The 24,749-nt window shown below is 42.4% G+C and overlaps 2 protein-coding genes, 3 non-coding genes and 1 pseudogene across 9 annotated transcripts; 1 reads left to right on the top strand and 5 right to left on the bottom strand.

Moving 5' to 3' along the window:
- The first annotated feature begins 532 nt into the window (after positions 1–532).
- LOC135552885 (phosphoserine phosphatase-like) lies at positions 533–24,658 on the top strand. Of its 4 annotated transcripts, none has more exons than XM_064984818.1 (6): positions 533–622; positions 21,484–21,627; positions 21,819–21,953; positions 22,179–22,324; positions 22,756–22,904; positions 24,028–24,658. In XM_064984818.1, exons 1-6 carry the CDS (start codon positions 579–581, stop codon positions 24,136–24,138), a joined length of 729 nt encoding a protein of 242 aa, XP_064840890.1. In that variant the 5' UTR covers positions 533–578; the 3' UTR covers positions 24,139–24,658. The 4 variants fall into 4 exon arrangements, with proteins under 4 accessions (XP_064840890.1, XP_064840889.1, XP_064840891.1 ...); XM_064984817.1 differs by lacking the exon at positions 533–622 and adding an exon at positions 10,630–10,734; XM_064984819.1 differs by lacking the exon at positions 533–622 and adding an exon at positions 10,649–10,738.
- Positions 1,541–9,614, bottom strand: LOC135552882 (T-complex protein 1 subunit zeta-like). 2 transcript variants are annotated; one of them, XM_064984815.1, is made up of 11 exons: positions 9,378–9,614; positions 8,813–8,876; positions 8,424–8,558; positions 8,001–8,174; positions 4,807–4,910; positions 4,600–4,710; positions 4,037–4,196; positions 3,611–3,693; positions 3,239–3,335; positions 2,791–2,938; positions 1,541–2,546 (listed from the first exon to the last, which is right to left on the bottom strand). In XM_064984815.1, the coding sequence occupies exons 1-11, from the start codon at positions 9,512–9,514 to the stop codon at positions 2,542–2,544; spliced, it is 1,218 nt and encodes a 405-aa protein (XP_064840887.1). In that variant the 5' UTR covers positions 9,515–9,614; the 3' UTR covers positions 1,541–2,541. The 2 variants fall into 2 exon arrangements, with proteins under 2 accessions (XP_064840887.1, XP_064840886.1); XM_064984814.1 differs by having other exon boundaries at positions 1,541–2,938.
- On the bottom strand, positions 2,535–2,633 carry LOC135553517 (small nucleolar RNA SNORA15; annotated as a pseudogene).
- On the bottom strand, positions 3,413–3,547 carry LOC135553514 (small nucleolar RNA SNORA15). The gene has a single exon (XR_010457595.1). It is a non-coding gene; the product is annotated as a small nucleolar RNA SNORA15 (small nucleolar RNA).
- On the bottom strand, positions 3,772–3,907 carry LOC135553520 (small nucleolar RNA SNORA22). Its single transcript, XR_010457600.1, has one exon. It is a non-coding gene; the product is annotated as a small nucleolar RNA SNORA22 (small nucleolar RNA).
- Positions 4,407–4,541, bottom strand: LOC135553518 (small nucleolar RNA SNORA15). The gene has a single exon (XR_010457598.1). It is a non-coding gene; the product is annotated as a small nucleolar RNA SNORA15 (small nucleolar RNA).
- Positions 24,659–24,749: the final 91 nt, after the last annotated feature.

Below are 24,749 nucleotides of genomic sequence, written 5' to 3'. Positions count from 1 at the left end.
ACGAAATGTATATTAGATCAAATAAACCTCACGTAGCAAATAAACCACCAAATTCGACACTCACTGATCTCCACACAAAACTCATTGCTTGGTGGGCGAAGCAACGAAAAAAACGCCACCTGCTGGACATTTCTTCTGCCGAGTTGGGCATCTCACCTCTTCGCCTTTTGGGTTAAGTAAAATCAGAGATATTAGAGAAAGGAGGAGATAAGAATCAAAGGTCAGTTAATGTAACGCCCCACCCAGCACCCTGTCGAAGTAAATCGTCTCAAAGTCAGGGTATGAGTCGATAAACGTGCATATTTGTGTTTTGTGTTTTTGAGCTGGCGCCCAACTGACTCCATTTCATTCCTCTACTTGTCCCAAAATCACAGAGTGCACCACGCGGCTCATTGAAGTAGCATGGGCATCGTACACAATGACCGATAATAAACTGTCAATTGAGTTTTCCATCTCCTTGAAAGTGTCTTTGGTAAAAAGCACACGGTAGTGGGCGGTCTCACGTGCCGGCTTTCTTTTGATTCGCTCGGCTTTCTCTTCCTCACTGAACCTATTGAAAGCATCAGGAAAGTCGGCCAATGCTGAAACCGTGGACAGTACCATATCAACGCTTTAGGAACCAGTAAGTAAGAACATTTTGCACAAACTTGTTTTCTTATTGAAGAAAGTAGACTTAGTTTGCAGGACAAGCACATGCCAAAAAATACATATGAAGAGTAACATTTAACACCATCAAGGACACTTTGCACAGGTAATACAGACGTATATATTGTCCTTGAATTGATATATTATGTAACGCATTGTATGATTTCAAATTAACTCTATTGTTTTGCTCTGTGATGCCGACCGTGCACAAATGTATCGTAGTGGAAGATCAAGTTGGCAATGGTATTCATCAACTTTTGCGCGCATGCCGGGTACTCTTTCGCGAGGAGAGGGTGACGCAACAGTTCAGTTGCACGATAGTCTTCTCCAAGGCCGTTGTTGTAGTCTGTTGCTACTGCCAGCAACTAGAAGAAAACGTTGCACTGACCGACTAAGTTAATTCGGTGTAATTTTTAACAATATAATTTATATTTTAAAGTTTTGTCTCGTTAAATATTGTTTTGCACTGCATCAGTCGATTAATTATGTACGGTAGACTGTTTCTATCGCATGCTTGAGCTGATCACTGTCATGTAATCAAACTTGTCTGTACGTGAGTAAAATAACTACTAACAGTATATATTTTCTGAAGGCAAATGTATTGCTAGCTTCACATTTACAAGCCACATGAGAGAGAGTGATGCATTCCTCACGAACCCTACGTTCCCCAAGATGCATTAGCATATGACCAATCAGGATGCAATATGCAAATAACACCATCTCCCTTTTCAGAGGATAAATGGTACACTGCCTTTGTCTCAAAAAACCTCAAGGTATTATTCTGTCTTTATGTCGGTAGGTCTAAGGGATTATTCTGTCTTTTATGTCGGTAGGTCTGTTCCTGGAACATTTCAACATAGTCATGATTGTAAAATATTTTCTGTAAACTTTAACCCAAAATGCATCTGTCATTTATTTTAACACAAATGTACCCCACAGATAAGTTAGAACTTAGCAACTTAACAGCTGTTGTCTTGTTTTGTTTTTTTACTTTGAGCTCAGTCTTTTGTTGTTGCTCTGATTTAAAACTCCAGCCTTTGAGGTTTAACTATTGCTCACCCAGACCTTGTTCTGGATGTAGCAGGTACATCCAGGATTACCTTGGGTGTTGGTGTGTCGGAGTGGTGAAGACACTTGAATCTTCGCCTGTGTAGCGTTGTTGTTCTCAGGTCCATCCATAGGGATGAGGTGATATCTGTTCCTGTGGACAGAACCGTGGGGAACGTCCACTATGTAGGATTGTGGTATTGCATGTTCCCTCAGCACTGTTCCTGTGATTTGAGTCCGTCATCAACACCTGTTTTCCAGGTGGGTGTCTGCTGAGGTTGCTGACTCTGTGACGCTTGTTGAAGCGTTGCTGATCCTTCTCTCCTTTTCCTTTGAGCTGACCACACCTGTGTTTGGGATTGATGGGTCTAGCAGCGATGGGAGTTTTGGCACTGTGGTACGAATCTGTCTTCCCATCAGCAGTTGTGCCGGGCTGAAGCTATTCTGGAGTGGGGTTGACCAATAGGCCAGCAAAGCAAGGTAAGGGTCAGCTGCTCTCTTGAGGAGGTTCTTCACCGTCTGAACGGCGCGTTCCACCCTATATTGCTTTGCGGGAATTTTGGACTATTGGTGACATGGCAAAATTCATACTCTGCAGCGAAGTCGGAAAGGGGTCTTCCAGAGAACTGAGGCCCATTGTCCGTAACCAGGATCTCAGGTACCCCATGGTGGGCGAAGATGGACTTCAGATGAACTACGACGTCTGCAGACTTCGTTTGTGACAGGTTTGCAATTTCCACCTTGAGGAGTAGTCCACCACTAGCAGGTAGGTGGTGCATTTCAGAGTGAACAAGTCTGCTCCCAGTCTTTGCCAAGGTCTCTCAGGAGTAGGTGAGGCACAGGTCAGCACTAACCTTCAGTAAAGAAGTAGTGAAAGAATGTTTTTGCATGGTGTCTGATTGCGTCTACTACTGACAGAGTAACACATAATTCGTCCATGCCTACAAATCTATTCCAGCATCGTTACAGAATCAGTCCCATCTTGATAAAACTCTCCCCCACTCAATATCATCTGATAGTAGAGCTGGATTCAAATAGTTGCTGAGTTTGATTAATCCTCCCTAGTGTCAGATGAACTTCCATTGCAGCAGCACGTACCATCCTCGATGGCGTTCTTGACGGCCCTGAGCCCATCCCTGACTGCATCTTTGATCTGGGTTAGGGTGTGTTTGTTGGGTCCCTTCACAAGCAAGGTCACTGACAGGGGGTTTCCACACTTCTCTATGAATGTGTACTTCTCCTCACCCTGTATTGGGGGGAGAGAAACCATTACATTACATATTTAACTTCATGATAAACCACAATATTACATGTTTGACCATGATATCATACACATTTTTTACCAAATCATAGATTTTCATAGTATTGGAAAGAAGAGGCATGGCAAGCTGATAGGCCCCTTTTGTATCCTCAGTGGGGTGAATGTGGCCAGTGATTCCTCCCACCCACACCAGGAGGAATTCCGTACCAAATGTTTTGGAAACTGGTACAGACCATTTGACGGTTTGTCCTGGTCTAGAGGTAAAGACCCAGCATGTTAACTCACCAGGGTGTGTTCATAGACCAGACCAGCCTGGCCCAGGCATTCTGGGGTGAGGTCTTCAAAAGAGTTCATGGCAATACCTCCACAGGCCAGGGTGAGTCTGGGGGGGGTAAAATGGTCAACAAGACACTCAAATATTACAATTAGTCACACACACACACACACACACACACACACACTTGTAATCACGCCACTGAATAGGTGAGGCACAGGACAGCACTCACATTTAGTAAAGTTGGAGTGAAAATATGCTTTTGCATGGTGTCTGACTGATTTTACTACTGACAAGAGTAACACAGAATTCATCCATGCACAAGAGTACCTCTCCAAGATGCACTGTTCAAGCTTGTAAACAAAGATTGAGGCAGTTTGTACCTTTCCATGTTCCTCCTCTTGGTCCTACGCAGAGCTACAATGCCCTCTTTGGCAAGAGCATCCAGGGAATATGGGTCAATGCCCTGTAAGGAGTAATTTAAAAAATATATATTTAATGAACCCAAATGTAATTCAAATCACTTTTAATATGCTGCAATACTGAATGTACTGGTCTGCTGAATACATGTGGAGGAGAATGTAGCTCCTCCAATGCAGAGGTTACAGACCACACTTTACTGTAGCACAGAGTAAAATCCAGGGGAGCTACAAAAGCACACAAGGGTGTTCACTGTGCTGTCAGACACTTCTGCTTAATAAGTTAGTATTGCCTGAGAGTCTTCAAAAATGTTCTTTGAAAGATTGATTATAGATCACATTCCCAAAATACGTTTTTCGCCAGTGAATAAATTAAATTCCTAGTCATACCTTCTGGTTGAGGACCACAAAGCCCTTGCTGTTATCAGCACAAACTGCGTTCTTGAGCTCGATGATCTTCTTCACACGCTCCTCGATGAACTTCCTCTCAGCAGCCACCAGCTTCTCTCTCTCGCCAGCACTCTTGTAGAAGAAGCCAGAGTTCACCTCACTGAAAGTAAAGCAGGGGTTTGAACTGACAGTTTGGAAATCCATGCTCTTTTCACAGGACACTATTGGGAAAGTATACAACATAGGCGGTCACACTACAATCCCTTTACTGTAGTAGTTACGTCCTATAATATTGACTTTCCAGTGACCAAAAAAATCATTCCTGCTTAAAAAGAGCTTTGCCACATCTCTGAAATTAACTAAACTGCAGGACTGTATTCACTTCTCCATAGAGTAGATGAGGCACAGGTCAGCACTCACATTTAGTAAAGAAATAGTGAAAGGATGCTTTTGCATGGTATCTGACTGAATCTACTACAGACTGTAACACAGAATTCATCCATGCCTACACATTTAGTCCACCTAGTAAAAGCCAAAGATAGCTGTGCTAACATTATACTGACGTTTTCTCATATTCCAAAGAGGCATTGCAAGTGAGAACAAAGGCGTCCTCTACCCGCTTCTTCATGTCTGGATGGCGAGCGCCGTGGTCCAACACCAGGCCTCGGATCAGCCTAGGGAGGGGACAGAAAAGGTCACAATGTTGGACACAATTCAAATGTACACATTGTCAGTGACTGTTTATGAGGGAGAGTGATATGTACACTCACTGTGTGTCGCTGTCAGTCTTATGCTTCATCTCCATGATCTCTACCATGAACAGGTCAATAGGCTCATTGGGTCTGTGGATAGCCAGCACAGCATCCACCACAGCCTGAAGAATATCCCCCAAGTAAAGGGAGGGAAGTTAGATGTCATTTGATTGTATGATCAGCACAAGTACAGTATTGGTTGATTAAGCTTGTCTGGTACATGGAAGAGCCCCCCCCCCAAAAAAGTCCCACACCAGCCAGGCTCAAGTAAATGCTCTTATGTCAGGGATGCGTAACTCCAGTCCTCGAGGGCCTGATAGGCATGTTAGCTGGGGCAAAAGTGTGTCACCAGACTCCAATAGACCAACTAATCATGATATTCAGTTTAAAATGCAATTGACTTAAAAAAAAATATTTAAAAAAATAAGTTTTTTAAAAGGCTGTTTGCTCTAGAGATGGGGAAAAGGGTGACCAGTCCGGCCCAGAGGACTACTTTAGCCCATCCCTGCGCCACACGGCCAAAAGTATGTGGACACCTGCTCGTTGATCATCTCATTCCAAAATCCTGGGCATTAATATAGAGTTGGTCCCCCTTTTGCCATTACAGCCTCTACTCTTCTAGGAAGGCTTTCCAATAGATGTTGGACCATTGGCGCAGAGACTTGCTTCCATTCTGCCACAAGAGCATTAGTGAGGTTGGGCACTGATGTTGGACAATTAGGCTTGGCTCCCAGTCAGCGGTCCAATTAATCCCAAAGATGTTAGATGGGGGTTGAGGTCAGGGCTATGTTCTTCCACACCGATCTCAAAACAAACCATTTCTGTATGGACCTCGCTTTGTGCACTGCAATGCTGAAACTGTCATTGTACGCTGTAGTGTTATGATTTCCTTTCACTGGAACTAAGGGTCCTAGCCTGTACCATGAAAGCCCAAAGCATTATTCCTCCTACAAACTTCACAGTTGGCACTATGCATTGGGGTAGGTAGCGTTCTCCTGGCATCCGCCAAACCCAGTTTCGACTGTCGGACTGCCAGATGGTGAAGCGGGATTCATCACTCCAGAGAACGTGTTTCCATTGCTCCAGAGTCCAATTGCGGCGAGCTTTACACATGCTTGGCATTGTGATCTTAAGCTTGTGTGCAGCCGCTTGGCCATGGATAGCCATTTTATGAAACTCCCGACGAACAGTTATTGTACGGACGTTGCTTCCAGAGGCAGTTTGGAACTTGGTTGAGAGTGTTGCAACAGAGGACATAATGATTTTACACGCTATGCATTTCAGCACTCGATGGTCCCATTCGGTGACCTCCCACTTCGCAGCTAAGCAGTTGTTGCTCGTAGATGTTTCCACTTCACTATAACAGTACTTACAGTTGACCGGGGCAGCTCTAGCAGGGCAGAAATGACAAACTTTTATATATATAGTGCAAGTATATATATTTTTTAAATGCAACATGGAAGTGTTGGTCTCACGTTTCATGAGCTGAACTAACGTCCCAGAAATTGTCCATTCGCACAAAAAGCTTATTTCTCTCAATTTGTTCACATCCCTGTTAGTGACCATTTTTCCTTTGCCATGAGAATCCATCTACCTGACAGTTGTGGCATATCAAGAAGCTGATTACACAGGTATACCTTGTGCTCGGGACAATAAGTCCATTAAAAATGTACAGTTTTGTCACAACAAAATGCTACAGATGTCTGAAGTTGAGGGAGCATGCAATTGGCATGCAGACTACAGGAATGTCTGCCAGAGCTGTCGCCAGAAAATTTAAATGTTAATTTCTCTACCATAAGCAACTTCCAACGATGTTTTAGAGAATTTGGCAGTACATCTAACCGGCCTCAACAGTAGACCACGTGTAACCACGGCAGCCCGGGATCTCCACATCCAGCCTTTTGATCTGTGGGATCTTGAGACCAGCCACCCGGGCAGCTGATCAAACTGTGGGTTTACACAACCTAAGAATTTCTGCACAAACTGTGAGAAACCATCTCAGGGAAGCTCATCTGCATGCTTGTTGTCTGCATGCTCCTCACGAGGGTCTTGACCTGACTGCAGTTCAGTGTCATAATCGACTTCAGCGGGCAAATGCTCACCGTCGATGTCGACTGGTTCTGTGCTCTTCACGGTTAAATCCTGGTTTCAACTGAACCGGGCAGATGGCAGACAGCATGTTTGCCGTCGTGTGGGCGAGCGGTTTGCTGATGTCAACGTTGTGAACAGAGTGACCCATAGTGGCGGTGGGGTTGTGGTATGGACAGGCATAAGCTACAGAAAACAAACCAAATTCCATTTTATGGACGGCAATTTGAATGCAGAGACACAGAGCCCCATATACTACCCACCACTCCGACCTGTATGCTCTCGTTGGCTTCATATCCGTCGCCAAACCCACTGGCTCCGGGTCATCTATAAGTCGTTGCTAGGTAAAGCCCCGCCTTATCTCAGCTCACTGGTCACCATAGCAGCACCCACCCGCAGCACGCGCTCCAGTAGGTATATTTCACTGGTCACCCCCAAAGCCAATTCCTCATTTGGCCACCTTTCCTTACAGTTCTCTGCTGCCAATGACTGGAATTGCAAAAATCACTGAAGCTGGAGACCCATATCTCCCTCACTAGCTTTAAGCACCCGCTGTCAGAGCAGCTCACAGATCACTGCACATAGCCAATCTGTAAATAGCCCATCCAACTACCTTAACACCATATTGTTATTTACTTGCAAACCCATCTTCTGCACATCTATCACCCCAGTGTTTAATTTGCCATATTGTAATAATTTCACCACTATGGCACATTTATTGCCTCACCCCCTTATCCTACCTCATTTGCACACACTGTATACAGACCGTCTCTATTGTTTTATTAAAAATAGAGATCTGTACACAATTCCTGGAAGCTAAAAATGTTCCTGTTCTTCCATGGCCTGCATACACACCAGACATGTCATGAATTGAGCATGTTTGGGTTGCTCTGGATCGACATGTACAACAGCGTGTTCCAGTTCATGCCAACATCCATCAACTTCGCACAGCCATTGAAGTGGGACAACATTCCAAAGGCCACAATCAACAGCTTGATCAACTCTCTGTGAATGAGATGGTGGTCACACCAGATAGTGACTGGTTTTCTGATCCACGCCCCTACTTTGTTTTAACTGTATCTGAAGAACAGATACATATCTGTATTCCCGTCACAAACACACACCTCTGTGAGGAGATCAGCCAGCTCGGCGTGGACCTTGGTCCTGAGGGAGGTGCGGGCCACGTGGATGAGGGTCTCTCTGTCCATCTCTCTGGTCACCTTCATCTCCTCAAGCACCTTCAGAGCCTTATCCTTGGCTGCCTCAAAACCTTCTGCTATTATCCGTGGGTGGAGACCCTTTTTGGAGGCAAAGACAGAAAATACAGGTTGGGACAAAACACAGAAATAGGGGGTTAACGAATGGTACTGGGATGCAGATTATGCAACCTGCTTTATTGGCACCGATTCTACATGTATCAATTAAATAATTTTAAGTCATCACACAACCTTACTAAAATAAAGCATTTAATTTCACCAAAATCCCTTCCCTTATCTAGGAAACTATTTCAATTACATGTTGGGGGCTTCCCCCAAGCCCCATCTCACCTCTGACACGTAGAGGTCTGCTTGTTTCAAGAGCTCTCCAATGATGAGCACATTGGATGTTGTACCGTCCCCTGTGATGTCATCCTGTGCTGTAGCTACTTTGGCAATCAAGGATGCTGTCGGATGCTGGATTTGCTGATTGAAGACAATACTTTAGTGTCAAAGCAAGGATAAGGCAACACATCTCACAATCAGTAAGGTTACAGATGTTAGATGAAGATGTACTGGTCTACTGAATACATGTGGAGGACAATGCAACTCCTACAATGCAGAGGTTACAGACAACACTTTACTATATTACAGAGTAAAATCCATGGGAGCTACAAAAAAAAAAAGAAAGCACACATGGGTGTTAACCGGACATCAAACTCATGGGATATTTGTCTTACCATTTCGTGCAACAAGACATTACCATCTTTGGTCAGCTTTATGTCCCCAGCCCCTGATACAAGCCTGCAAACAAGCACACAAAACATAATTTGTTAGAGGCTCAACAAATGGATATTTAAAACATGACTAGATGCATTGTACATGTATGTCTCTAATCACGAGTATAGCTAGAAAACAAAATGAGACTAGTTGTATATAAACTGATAGTAAGCTTTTCAGTTATAGTAGTCTCCAAATGATCTAGGTATCTGCTGATTATCCTTTTTAGCTAATACCATTGATTGGTCAAATAATCCAGTGCCCATTGTAAAACCACTCCCTGATGATAAATCAGATAGCTACCATTAGCTAGCTATAATTTAGCTACGTATTTTGGAGGTGGCTAGGAAATCCACTATCAAGCAAGCTAACATTCTTAGAGAAACTACTGCGTACAATGGATCTGACAAAATAAAACATATCTAATACCATAAATGGTCTACTGGCTGCCAGGATACCACGATGTTAGCAAAACTAGCAGCAGTAGCATGCTAACTGCTAGCGAGCATGGCCAGTTGCACTCACATTTTCATTGTTCCTTTTGGTCCCAAATTACTTTTGAGCACATCCTGAAGACCCCGAGCAGCACTGATATTTACTGCCAGAGCGGCTTGGGCACGTGCTACCTCAGCTTTCGGGTTTAATGCCTTTATAGCAGTCATGGTGTAAACATTTGCTATTCAGTTTCTCCACGCTGTAGAATTTACTGTAAAGGCTAACGCTAAATCAAGAAAGGCCGGTTTCTGGAACTCTCTGGGCTTCACGTGCGGAAATTGACATTGAACCCTCCTACTGTCGTCTTATTGGCCAGATGTTAGGCGGAAATCCAAATTACCCTGTGTGATTGGTGAAACAATAGGTAACTCAAATATAGAAAAGGCGGAGTCAACCTTTTTGTTCACGAGGTTCAATTTGGCAGTGAGTGTCGCAAATTCACATATCTTTATAATACAAATCTGTTCAAGCTCAGCTGTTTAGAAGAGGATGTGATTTATAAGTCATATTTAAAAAATGCCCTACTCATTTTTAAAATCTACCATCATGAGAAACCACTTTGTATGAAATTAAATATTAATATGGACATAAATAGCTAATGTATATGTAAAAATAGATGTCATTTGTCTCACTGTCAAAAAGGCAATGCAGTTGGGGGCGGAATATAGCCATCTCGAGACAACACCGATATAGTATTTTTTCTGAAAGTTGCCGGGATGTCACGTTTCCTACTTATCTCAGTACACTCGTAACAATTTAATCATTACGAAATGTATATTAGATCAAATAAACCTCACGTAGCAAATAAACCACCAAATTCGACACTCACTGATCTCCACACAAAACTCATTGCTTGGTGGGCGAAGCAACGAAAAAAACGCCACCTGCTGGACATTTCTTCTGCCGAGTTGGGCATCTCACCTCTTCGCCTTTTGGGTTAAGTAAAATCAGAGATATTAGAGAAAGGAGGAGATAAGAATCAAAGGTCAGTTAATGTAACGCCCCACCCAGCACCCTGTCGAAGTAAATCGTCTCAAAGTCAGGGTATGAGTCGATAAACGTGCATATTTGTGTTTTGTGTTTTTGAGCTGGCGCCCAACTGACTCCATTTCATTCCTCTACTTGTCCCAAAATCACAGAGTGCACCACGCGGCTCATTGAAGTAGCATGGGCATCGTACACAATGACCGATAATAAACTGTCAATTGAGTTTTCCATCTCCTTGAAAGTGTCTTTGGTAAAAAGCACACGGTAGTGGGCGGTCTCACGTGCCGGCTTTCTTTTGATTCGCTCGGCTTTCTCTTCCTCACTGAACCTATTGAAAGCATCAGGAAAGTCGGCCAATGCTGAAACCGTGGACAGTACCATATCAACGCTTTAGGAACCAGTAAGTAAGAACATTTTGCACAAACTTGTTTTCTTATTGAAGAAAGTAGACTTAGTTTGCAGGACAAGCACATGCCAAAAAATACATATGAAGAGTAACATTTAACACCATCAAGGACACTTTGCACAGGTAATACAGACGTATATATTGTCCTTGAATTGATATATTATGTAACGCATTGTATGATTTCAAATTAACTCTATTGTTTTGCTCTGTGATGCCGACCGTGCACAAATGTATCGTAGTGGAAGATCAAGTTGGCAATGGTATTCATCAACTTTTGCGCGCATGCCGGGTACTCTTTCGCGAGGAGAGGGTGACGCAACAGTTCAGTTGCACGATAGTCTTCTCCAAGGCCGTTGTTGTAGTCTGTTGCTACTGCCAGCAACTAGAAGAAAACGTTGCACTGACCGACTAAGTTAATTCGGTGTAATTTTTAACAATATAATTTATATTTTAAAGTTTTGTCTCGTTAAATATTGTTTTGCACTGCATCAGTCGATTAATTATGTACGGTAGACTGTTTCTATCGCATGCTTGAGCTGATCACTGTCATGTAATCAAACTTGTCTGTACGTGAGTAAAATAACTACTAACAGTATATATTTTCTGAAGGCAAATGTATTGCTAGCTTCACATTTACAAGCCACATGAGAGAGAGTGATGCATTCCTCACGAACCCTACGTTCCCCAAGATGCATTAGCATATGACCAATCAGGATGCAATATGCAAATAACACCATCTCCCTTTTCAGAGGATAAATGGTACACTGCCTTTGTCTCAAAAAACCTCAAGGTATTATTCTGTCTTTATGTCGGTAGGTCTAAGGGATTATTCTGTCTTTTATGTCGGTAGGTCTGTTCCTGGAACATTTCAACATAGTCATGATTGTAAAATATTTTCTGTAAACTTTAACCCAAAATGCATCTGTCATTTATTTTAACACAAATGTACCCCACAGATAAGTTAGAACTTAGCAACTTAACAGCTGTTGTCTTGTTTTGTTTTTTTACTTTGAGCTCAGTCTTTTGTTGTTGCTCTGATTTAAAACTCCAGCCTTTGAGGTTTAACTATTGCTCACCCAGACCTTGTTCTGGATGTAGCAGGTACATCCAGGATTACCTTGGGTGTTGGTGTGTCGGAGTGGTGAAGACACTTGAATCTTCGCCTGTGTAGCGTTGTTGTTCTCAGGTCCATCCATAGGGATGAGGTGATATCTGTTCCTGTGGACAGAACCGTGGGGAACGTCCACTATGTAGGATTGTGGTATTGCATGTTCCCTCAGCACTGTTCCTGTGATTTGAGTCCGTCATCAACACCTGTTTTCCAGGTGGGTGTCTGCTGAGGTTGCTGACTCTGTGACGCTTGTTGAAGCGTTGCTGATCCTTCTCTCCTTTTCCTTTGAGCTGACCACACCTGTGTTTGGGATTGATGGGTCTAGCAGCGATGGGAGTTTTGGCACTGTGGTACGAATCTGTCTTCCCATCAGCAGTTGTGCCGGGCTGAAGCTATTCTGGAGTGGGGTTGACCAATAGGCCAGCAAAGCAAGGTAAGGGTCAGCTGCTCTCTTGAGGAGGTTCTTCACCGTCTGAACGGCGCGTTCCACCCTATATTGCTTTGCGGGAATTTTGGACTATTGGTGACATGGCAAAATTCATACTCTGCAGCGAAGTCGGAAAGGGGTCTTCCAGAGAACTGAGGCCCATTGTCCGTAACCAGGATCTCAGGTACCCCATGGTGGGCGAAGATGGACTTCAGATGAACTACGACGTCTGCAGACTTCGTTTGTGACAGGTTTGCAATTTCCACCTTGAGGAGTAGTCCACCACTAGCAGGTAGGTGGTGCATTTCAGAGTGAACAAGTCTGCTCCCAGTCTTTGCCAAGGTCTCTCAGGAAGTTATGATGGTATATGTGGTTTGTGCCCTCTGATCTGTGTCCTGCAGTTAAGCACAAGTTCGTTCAGACCTTCGCATCCGCTGAACTCCGACCATCCTTTCTGACACATTGTCATGACTTTTGAGCACACACTGTTGGCTTTGAGTTGTTCTCTCAGATTGTCTATGTAGGAAACACTCGCTGGAAGCTGTTCCATCATGGCATTTACATATGTATTTGTTCTCTCCATGAGCTCCTTTTTTGCAGCAGTAGCTTTGGCTTTGACTGGCGCACGTGACAATGTGTCTGCATTCCACAGCCTATTTCCAGGGACATGAGCAATCATATAAGAGTATGTCATAAGTCTCATCCTGAAGCGTTGCATTTGTGGGGGAAGGTTGTCCCAATATTGGTTCCCCAGAAGGCTTTGGAGCAGTTTGTGGTCAGTTTCTAGCTGAAAGTGTTGACCAATGAGAAAGTCTCTGAATCTTTCACATGCCCATATCAGCCCCAGAGCTTATTTTTCCACTTGAGCGTGTCTCTGCTCGATCGGTGTGAGAGACCTGGAAGCGTAAGCAACGGGTTTCCATTCCTTGATCTTCTTCAGTAGTAGCACTCCTCCTAGTCCGTAGGAAGATTCATCGGCTGACACCTTGGTCTCTTTGTTTGGGTCAAACAGGGCTAGCACGGGTGTTGATTTCAGCTCCTCCTTCAGCTCTTTGAAGGCTCTGACTTGGTCGGCCCCTCAGTACCAGTGGCTTTTCTTTGAGAGTAGGTCACTGAGTGGTTTGTCCTTCTGCTAACTGAAGGATGAACTTTCCCAGTTGGTTCACCATTCCTAGAAAATCCGTAGCTTGCTGACTTTGGATGGCTCTGCCATCTCCTCGACAGACTCTGTCTTTGTCGGATCAGGCTGTACTCCTTTGTCTGAGATACTGTGGCCCAGGAACTTCACTTCCTCCTTTTGACAGGATACATTTCAAATCAAATTTTGTTTGTCACGTGTCCCAAATACAACAGTGAAATGCTTACTTACAAGCCCTTAACCAACAATGCAGTTTTAAGAAAATCCCCCCAAAAGTAAGCATAACATATATAATTAAAGAGCAGCAGTAAGTAACAATAGAAGGGCAATGTACAGGGGGTACCGGTACAGTGTCTATGTGCAGGGGGCACCAGTGTTGAGGTAATTATGTACATGTAGGTAGAGTTATTAAAGTGGCTATGCATAGATAATAACAGAGAGTAGCAGCAGTGGGGGGGGCAGCGACGCAAATAGTCTGGGTAGCCATTTGATTAGCTGTTCAGGAGTCTTATGCAATGCTGGGAGAGGATTTAACAAAAGCGCATTTGTGAAAAAAGCACAATCGTTGGACAACTGTACTTAACCATAAACACCAATGCCTTTCTTAAAATCAATACACAGAAGTATACATTTTTTAAACCTGCATATTTAGCTAAAATAAATCCAGGTTAGCAGGCAATATTAACCAGGTGAAATTGTGTCACTCCTCTTGCGTTCATTGCACGCAGGGTCAGGGTATATGCAACAGTTTGGGCCGCCTGGCTCATTGTGAACTAATTTGCCAGAATTTTATGTAATTATGACATAACATTGAAGGTTGTGCAATGTAACAAGAATATTTAGACTTAGGGATGCCACCCGTTAGATAAAATACCGACCGGTTCCGTATTTCACTGAAATAATAAACATTTTGTTTTCAAATTGATCGTTTCCGAATTCGACCATATTAATGACCAAAGGTTCGTATTTCTGTGTGTTATTATGTTATAATTAAGTCTATGATTTGATAGAGCAGTCTGACTGAGCAATGGTAGGCAGCAGCAGGCTCGTAAGCATTAATTCAAACAACACTTTTGTGCGTTTTGCCAGCAGCTCTTCGCAAGCACAGTGCTGTTTATGACTTCAAGCCTATCAGAATAATGGCTGGTGTAACCGATGTGAAATGGCTAGCTAGTTAGCTGGATGTGCGCTAATAGCGTTTCAAATGTCAATCACTCTGAGACTTGGAGTAGTTATTCCCCTTGCTCTGCAAGGGCTGTGGCTTTTGTGGAGCGATGGGTAACACTGCTTCGAGTGTGGCTGTTGTCGATGTGTTCCTGGTTCGAGCCCAGGTCGGGGTGAGGAGAGGGACGGAAGCTATACTGTTACACTGGCAATACTATAGTGCCTATAAGAACATCCAATAGTCAAAGTGTCACGTTCTGACCACAGTTCTGTTATTTTATTCTTTGTTTTAGTATGGTCAGGGCGTGAGTTGGGGTGGGCAGTCTGTTTGTTTTTCTATGTTGGTTTTTGTGTTCGGCCTAGTATGGTTCTCAATCAAAGGCAGGTGTCGTTAGTTGTCTCTGATTGAGAATCATACTTAGGTAGCCTGGGTTTCACTTTTGGTGGGTGTTTGTTTCCATGTGAGTGTTTGGGTCACACGGTACTGTTTCGTTTTGTTCACATCGTTTATTGTTTTGTTCCAGTGTTCAGTTTGTTTATTAAAAAATACATGAACACTTACCACGCTGCACCTTGGTCCTCCTCTCTATCCCCAGGCGACATCCGTTACACAAAGGTATATGAAATACAAATGGTATAGAGAGAAATAGTCCTATAAATACTATATTAACTACAACCTAAAACCTCTTACCTTGGAATATTGAAGTCTCATGTTAATCTTGAAACTCCCCATCCCGGATCCGGGATCGTGACTAAAGCCTCAGGCTCATTAGCATAACGCAACGTTAACGATTTCTGAAAATCGCAAATAAAATGAAAATAATGTGCCTGCTCTCAAGCTTAGCCTTTTCTTAACAACACTGTCATCTCAGATTTTCAAAATATGCTTTTGAACCATAGCAATTCACTAATTTGTGTAAGAGTATGCAAAGCTAGCTTAGCATTTTGAGTAGCATTTAGCACGCAACATTTTCACAAAAACCAGATAACCAAATAAATAAAATCATTTACCTTTGAAGAGCTTCAGATGTTTTCAATGAGGAGACTCTCAGTTACATACCAAATGCGCAGTTTTTCCTGAAAGCGTCTGTGTGTAGGAGAAATCGCTCCGTTTTGTACATCACATTTGGCTACCGAAACGAACCGAAAATTCAGTCACCTACAACGTCAAACTTTTTCCGAATTAACTCCATAATATCGACCGAAACATGGCAAACGTTGTTTGGAATCAATCCTCAAGGTGTTTTTTCACATATCTCTTCGTTGATATATCGTTCGTGGAAGCCTGCATTCTTCTCTGAATTCTGTGGAAAAATACTTGCAGCTGACTTTTGCGCACCAATTTCGGCGCAGGACACCGGGCGGACACCTGGTAAATGTGGTCTCTTATGGTCAATCTTCCAATGATATGCCTACAAATACGTCACAATGCTGCAGACACCTTGGGGAAACGACAGAAAGGGCAGACTTACTCCTCTCGCATTCACAGCCATATAAGGAGACAATGGAAAACAGAGCCTCAAAAATCCTGCTCATTTCCTGGATGCCGTCTCATCTTGGTTTTGCCTGAAGCTCACGTTCTAGGGCACGCACAGAAAATATCTTTGCAGTTCTGGAAACGTCAGTGTTTTCTTTCGAAAGCTACCAATTATATGCATAGTCGAGCATCTTTTTGTGACAAAATATTGTGCTTAAAACGGGCACGTCTTTTTTATCCAAAAATGATATAGCGCCCCTAGAGTTTCAAGAGGTTAAAGGGAACCACCAACTTTCACATGTTTCACAGGAACTCAAACATTAGCTTTTTTACATGGCACATATTGCACTTTTACTTCACTTTGTTTTTGCATTATTTAAACCAAATTGAAAATTTTTCATTATTTATTTGAGGCAAAATAGATTTTTATTGATGTATTTTATCAAGTTAAAATAAGTGTTCATTCAGTATTGTTGTAATTGTCATTATTACAAATACATTTTTAATAATTGGCTTTTTTTGGTCCTCCAATAATCGGTATCGGCGTTGAAAAATCATAATCGGCCGACCTCTAGTTAGGATGCTCTCTATGGTGCAGCTGTCCTTTTGAGGATCTGAGGACCCATGCCAAATCTTCAGTCTCCTGTGGGGGAAAAGGTGTTGTCGTGCTCTCTTCACAACTACCTTGGTTTGCTTGAACCATGTTAGTTTGGTGATGTGGACGCCAAGGAACTTGAAGCTCTCAACCTGTGCCACTACAGCCCCGTCGATGAGAATGGGGGCATGCTCGGTCCTCCTTCTCCTGTAGTCGATAATCATCTCTTTTGTCTTGATTACATTGAGGGAGAGGTTGTTGTCCTGGCACCACACAGCCTGTTCTCTGACCTCCTCCCTATAGGCAGTCTCGTCAGTGATCAGGCCTACCATTGTTGTGTCATCAGTAAACTTATTGATGGTGTTGGAGTCGTGCCTGGCCGTGCAGTCATGAGTGAACCGGGAGTACAGGAGGGACGGAGCACGCACTCCTGAGGGGGCCCCCGTGTTGAGGATCAGCGTGGCAGATGTGTTGTTACCTACCCTTACCACCTGGGGGCGGCTCGTCAGGAAGTCCAGGATCCAGTTGCAGATGGAGGTGTTTAGTCACAGGGTCCTTAGCTTAGTGATGAGCTTTGTGGGCACTGCATCCTGGTAATCTGTCTGGCCCTGTGGCCTTGTGAATGTTGACCTGTTTAAAGGTCTTATTCACATCTGCTACATGAGAGCGTGATCACACAGTCATCCGGAACCGTTACCTGCCCGAAGCGAGCATGGTAGGCTGGTAGGCTTGTGTCAACGGGCAACTCTCGGCCGTGCTTCCCCTTTGTAGTCGGTAATAGTTTGCAAGCCCTGCCACACCCGACGAGCATCGGAGCCAGTGTGGTACGATTCGATCTTAGTATTGTATTAACGCTTTGCTAGTTTGATGGTTTGTTGGAGGGCATATCGGGATTTCTTATACGCTTCCGGCTTTGAGTCCCGCTCCTTGAAAGCGACAGCTCTCCCCTTTAGCTCACTGCAAATGTTGCCTGTAATCCATGGCTTCTGGTTGGCATATGTGCAAACAGTCACTGTGTGTACGACGCACTCGGTGCCCTTATTGATAAAGCCAGTGACTGATGTTTTGTACTCCTCAATGCCATCGGAAGAGTCCCGGAACATATTCCAGTCTGCGCTAGCAAAACAGTCCTGTAGCTTAGCATCTGCTTCATTTGACCACTTTTTTTATAGACCGAATCACTGGTGCTTCCTGCTTTAAATTTAGCTTGTAAGCTGGAATCAGGAGGATAGAGTAATGGTCAGATTTGCCAAATGGAATGCAAGGGAGAGTTTCTTTTTTTTTCTTTTTTTTTCATCCTTTTCTTTGAACCTTGTTTACGGCTCTTAATGACAAGTTGGTAATGTCCTTTTTTCCCACAGGAGTGACGCACTACTTCATTAGCTGCACACTGTGCTCTTGGATGGGCAAGGATTTTGGCACAGTGTCAAAACTGACAGCTTTTTGACATTAGTGTTTTCATGGCTAGCTTTATCATGCTGGAATTTCTGTTTCCACTGGCTGCCTTTCTGCATAACTCTATCCACTGGGCACAATAAAGACTGCAAGAAATCCATCTCTTATTTGTCCATACTGTTTTTGCTCGAGGTTGTTTAGGTTTAGACCCCTCAAAACGTCATCTGCTTCGTCGCCCGCCCGTACAGTACATACAGTAGAGTGTTTACCTGGTTTTTCTCGGTAGATGTGTGAAGATTATTCGCCTGACAAAGCGCTTGAACCTCCTAAGCAATTTGGTTCATTCTTGAGGTTTAGAAAAATCTAACGTCTCCGGCGGTTATATGCTAAATGTAAGGCTTGGGCCTGTATGCGCGAGTATCTGTGACCCTCCCGCTGCACATTGCATGGGTGGCTGGCCTCTTCCCACTACTGCCGGTGGCTACTGTGCTTACCTGCCACGTCTTCCATGCCTAATAGCCTCCTCGATTTTCTTCCCAAAACTTTTCAACCAGGTACTGTAAGCTAAACTCTGTTAGTAAATACACTCGTTCTAGTCCACTTCTGACACCATGTTGTGTAATCAAACTTGTCTGTACGTTAGTAAAATAACTACTAATGGTGTATCTTTATGAAGGCACATTTATTGATAACTTCACATTACAAGCCACATGAGAGAGAGTGATGCATTCCTTGTGAACCCCTACATTCCCCAGGTCCTCATTAGCATATGGCCAATCAGGATGCAATATGCAAATAGCACCCCAATTACATTATCCTACTTTTCAACTCATTTGACCAAATTTTCAGCCTGGTTTCAGACTAGATGTAACATAGTAAATTAAAATCCTGGACACTCAAATTAGTATGGAATGTTACATTTGGTATGGTTACATAAGACAAAAAAGGCAAAAAAACAAAAGGAGGGTGATTGGTCAGAATGGGTGGGCATATAAGGTAAATGTCTAGCAACCCAACATTTCAACTACTTAGTACTTTTTTCGCAAATTTGTAGCTACATATCATGTTAGTTAACCCTTCTCCTAACCAATGTTCCCTCAAAAAAAAAATTGCTTAGTAGATTTCAGGTCTGCTGAGCGCAAAACTTGAACGTTGTGAATAGCTCTTCACCTGATTTGCTTTTCAAAGATGTCTAAAAATGCACACATTTTGTGCACTTGTAGGAAGCAATCACTCCTCCATTGCTGACTACAAATTATAACTGGGCAAAAAACTCACTAACTAGGAAAGGATATGTACAAATGTGCACACATACAGTTGAAGTCGGAAGTTTACATACTTAGGTTAGAGTCAATAAACCCGTTTTTCAACCACTCCACAAATGTCTTGATAACAAGCTATAGTTTTGACAAGTCGGTTAGGACATCTACTTTGTGCATGACACAAGTCATTTTCCAACAATTGTTTACAGACAGATTATTTCACTTATATTTCACTGTATCACAATTCCAGTGGGTCATAAGTTTACATACACTATGTTGACTGCCTTTAAACAGCTTGGAAAATTCCAGAAATTGATGTCATGGCTTTAGAAGCTTCTGATAGGCTAATTGACATCATTTGAGTCAATTGGAGATGTGTATGTATTTTAAGGCCTACCTTCACACTCAGTGCCTCTTTGCTTGACATCATGGAAAAATCTAAAGAAATCAGTCTCAGAAAAGACCTCAGGAAAAAAATGTAGACCTCCACAAGTCTGGTTAATCCTTGGGAGCAATTTCCAAACGCCCGAAGGTACCACATTCATCTGTACAAACAATAGTACGCAAGTATAAACACCATGGGACCACGCAACCGTCATACTGCTCAGGAAGGAGATGCATTCTGTCTCCTAGAGATGAACGTACTCTGGTGCGAAAAGTGCAAATCAATCCCAGAACAACAGCAAAGGACCTTGTGAAGATGCTGGAGAAAACAGTACAGAAGTATCTATATCCACAGTAAAACAAGTCTTATATTGACATAACCTAAAAGGCCGCTCAGCAAGGAAGAAGCCACTGCTCCAAAGCCGCCATAAAAAAGCCAGACTACGGTTTTCAACTGAACATGAGGACAAATATCATACTTTTTGGAGAAATGTACTCTGGTCTGATGAAACAAAAATGGAACTTTTTGGCCATAATGACCATAGTTATGTTTGGAGGAAAAAGGGGGAGGCTTGCAAGCCGAAGAACACCATCCCAACCATGAAGCACTTCACAAAATAGATGGCACCATGAGGCAGGGAAATTATGTGGATATATTGATGCAACTTCTCAAGACATCAGTCAGGAAGTTAAGGCTTGGTTGCAAATGGGTCTTCCAAATGGACAAGGACTCCAAGCACACTTCCAAAGTCGTGGCAAAATGGCTTAAGAACAACAAAGTCAAGGTATTGGAGTGGCCATCACAAAGCCCTGACCTCAATCCTATAGAACATTTGTGGGCAAAACAGAAAAAGCGTGTGCAAGCAAGGAGGCCTTACAAACCTGACTCAGTTACACCAGCTCTGTCAGGAGGAATGGGACAAAATTCACCCAACTTATTGTGGGAAGCTTGTGGAAGGCTACCTGAAACGTTTGACCGAAGTTAAACAATTGAAAGACAATGCTTCCAAATACTAATTGAGTGTATATAAACTTCAGACCCACTGGGAATGTGATGAAATAAATAAAAGCTGAAATAAATATTATTCTGACATTTCACATTCCTAAAATAAACTGGTTATCCTAACTGACCAAAGACAGGGAATTTTTACAAGGATTAAATGTCAGGAATTGTGAAAAACTTGAGTTTTTAAATGTATTTGGCTAAACTTCCGACTTCAACTGTCGCTACATGTAGCTTTCGCCTTGATCTCAAAACAAGCGCATCTACTCACGACCCCTTTAAAAACTGTCCAGTTCGAAGTGAATTTCACAGATCCATATATGGCAATGGTCTATTTGCATACATGTCTACTGCACATCTGATTGGTAATGGCACACCGGTCTGTGTAGAGTACATGCCTGAGTCGTGCCTGTCATTGCAATAGACTTCTACTCCGATGTGTCTGCCTGCAACAAAATCTATCGTATAGTTAGTTTTGCATACTAAGTCTTGCATAGTTCATTTTGTTTCGGTATGTTACATTGAAAGTGGCTTATATTGTGTTGATTCGATCACAATTCCCACAGTACAGTGAAACGTTGATAGTGTTAATAACTAAGGGGGAAAATTCTAGAAAGTTGAGTGAAGTTCAGTCTTGTGCTTTCCTGTCTACTATTAACACATGTAATTACTTGTCCTCTTATGCACTCATCACTTTCAAATGCACTCGTCCTGTCCAAATAGAAATTACCACGGTCAGTTAAACAATCAATTATGTTTTTGTCTCTCCTGGGTGCTTTTGCTTCAGCATAATGACAACTTTATCACAGACAAAGGAAATCTTCCGGAGAGCAGACGCTGTGTGCTTCGACGTGGACAGCACTGTTATCAGAGAAGAAGGCATTGATGAGCTAGCCAAATTCTGCGGGGTTGGAGATGCTGTCACAGAAATGTATGTTGTGTAGCAATTCGTAATGATTTTAAGTGCGCTGAAATGCATGTTTCTTTCTTCTCTCCTTTCTTTATCTAGGCCCATCTACATTCCCCTGTACATTTCCCCGTGCCATAATTTTCTATGTGTTTCTTTCTAAATGTTAAATTTGCAACATATTTGTTGAGTACATTGAGTTTTTCTCATTTCAGGACTCGCAAGGCCATGGGGGGGTCAGTGACTTTTAAAACTGCTCTGACGGAGCGCCTGTCCATCATCCGATGCTCGAGGGAACAAGTGAACAAACTGATAACTGACCACCCTCCTCAGTTGACGGCAGGTATTAAGTAAGTGTTTGTTGATTTCAATTTGTCAGTCTTTTTTTCCCACTCAACACTATTTGATTATTAGCAGAGGCTATGGTAATTTGATCATAATACTCACATAAAATGGTTGAACTAGTAGTCTCTTCAAGCTGGGCGTCGAACCTCAAGTTACACAATCGCTTATGAAACCTGTACTAATTTCTGCATGTTGTAGAATAAATGTACACATTTCTGTACATTGTCCAGGGAGCTTGTTGATACTCTGCACCAGCGCAACGTGAAGGTGTTCCTGGTCTCTGGCGGTTTCCGCTGTATCGTGGAGCATGTCTCCACTCAACTCAACATTCCCCTCCATCACGTGTATGCCAACCGCCTCAAGTTCTACTTCAATGGTAACATCAGAGCAGTATCAGAATCACCTCTCACGCTGTGGAAGGGATGAAGTGTGGATGATGACAGTATGATCATTCATGTTTTAATATTATTGGTTATTTTGGTTTGATGGCTAGAAGCAAAAACGGGTGGCCATCTTGTTACTCTGGTATCCCTGTACATTTGATATTGGCACTCACTCTGTATATAGCTTCCTCTCTTGTTTCTTAATTCTTGTTTGCTTTATTATATATATTTTTTATTTGTTTTAGTTATACTATTTTGATATTGATTACTGCACTGGTGGGTAGAGCTTGCAAGTGAAGCATTTTACTGTACTTGTGACAAACTCGAACTGGACTTCAGAGGGCTGGTTTCAATCAAGCAAGCGGTAGACTAGCCTCTACAGGGAGGAATTCTTTACTAATTTGTTGTTCTATTTTCCCCCTAGGTGAGTTTGCTGGCTTTGACGAGACCCAGCCCACATCTGAGAGTAATGGGAAGGGGAAGGTGATCAGCATGCTCAAGGAGAAGCACGGCTTCAAGAATGTGGTGATGATCGGTGATGGAGCCACAGACCTGGAGGCCTGTCCCCCTGCAGTAAGTGTTGTCTTGTCAATACATTGAAAGACCGGTGGCAAGCTAGTATTTATAGCTGTTATGTCATCTCCAGTTTTCTGTCATGGAATACTTTGTTGTCCATTTTGTGGAGGAAATTTTGTCTCTGTTCCCAACACCCCTAGATACCACAGAAACACGCACACAACACATTTTAGGTGGAACACAGAGTCAACAGCAGTGCAGTGCCTCTGGAGGAGTTAAGGGGGTTTAAGCACCTTTTTTAAAGACTCAGTTGCAGGGGTGTATTCACTAGGAACCAAACAGAAGCAACTGGATTGAACCGGGGAGGAATTTACCTGAATTTGTCGAATAGAAACTCGTTTCCATTGCAAAACATTTTGCTACGGTCAGCGACTAATGAATACATCCCAATACTAGATTGTCAGGTGTTAAAGGCAGCTATAATGTAAAGTAACACTGGAATAATGGACACTGGATGTCTTTTAATCTTTTAACCTCTACGGGATCGGTCCCCCCTGGCATGGCGGTTGAGCAAACATACGCTAATGTGATTCGCATGAGGTTGTAAGTAACAAAATAAAATCCCAGGACATAGACATATCTGATATGGGCAGAAAGCTTTGTTAATCTAACTACATGGTCCAAATTACAGTAGCTATTACAGTGAAATAATATCATGGTATTGTTTGAGGAAAGTGCACAATTATGAACTTAAATGTATTAATAAACCAATTAGGCACATTTGGGCAGTCTTGATACAACATTTTGAACAGATATGCAATGGTTCATTGGATCAGTCTAAAACGTTGCACATACACTGCTGCTATCTAGTGGCCAAAATCTAAATGTAAATAATACATTATGGCCTTTCAAAGATGATGGTAAAAAGGAAAATGTGTTTTTTTCTATGTGTTATCTTTTACCAAATCTAATGTGTTATATTCTCCTACATTAATTTCACATTTCCACAAACTTCGAAGTGTTTCCTTTCAAATGGTATCAATAATATGCATATCCTTGCCTCAGGTCCTGAGCTACAGCCAGTTAGATTTGGTTATATAATTTTAGGCGAAAATTGGGGGGGAAAGGGTCGGATCCATTAATTAAACAATTATCCTCACCACATTGATTTGTTTTTCAGAATGCATTCATTGGATTTGGTGGAAACGTGGTTAGGCAGCAAGTAAAGGAGAGAAGTGTGTGGTACGTCACATGTTTTAGAGAGCTGCTCAAAGAACTGGAGAAGATTTAACAACAAGGAAATACCATAACCTGAACCCTCTTACAACTATTGTTACTAATGCTAACATCAGTGGTTTATTTTCACCTAATGGTGTGCCTTTTATGGTTTTATCTCGTGCACAATATTTTTTTCATTTCCAGTCAATAGTTTTTTTTTTTATTAATAAATGTTTACACTACAATAGTGTCTTCTTGGGTTTGACCCTTGTTGATTTTTATACTAGATAATAATAAAAAATAAATAAAGTTAACTAAATGTTATCCTTTTTGTGGAGGGTTTTGAGCAGGGTTGGAGTCCATTCGATTTCATTTCAGTATGTTCGTTTAATTCCTGAATTCAATTAATTGAATTGGAATTGAACCCAACCCTGGATTTGTGTTTTTTTTAACTGCACTTTTGTGGTTTTGTCCTTACGTCAAACTTTTGTGGGAAGGATAATAAAACTACTGCATTTTACAATGTATGCCATTAAATGCCTTTATAGATGTTTTGCAATTGACACTAATTAATAGTAAAAGTGTAAAATGCAGTTCTGAGTATGTGGTCATTTACTTGTTTGTTTTGTTTGTGTCAACAGCACAACTGCCTCTGATAGTATCATCCACTAAACAATGGCATAA

This window comes from Oncorhynchus masou, chromosome 13 (assembly GCF_036934945.1).
Source record: "Oncorhynchus masou masou isolate Uvic2021 chromosome 13, UVic_Omas_1.1, whole genome shotgun sequence".
Classification (NCBI taxonomy): domain Eukaryota; kingdom Metazoa; phylum Chordata; class Actinopteri; order Salmoniformes; family Salmonidae; genus Oncorhynchus; species Oncorhynchus masou.
This window is presented reverse-complemented; position numbering and strand designations above follow the sequence as displayed.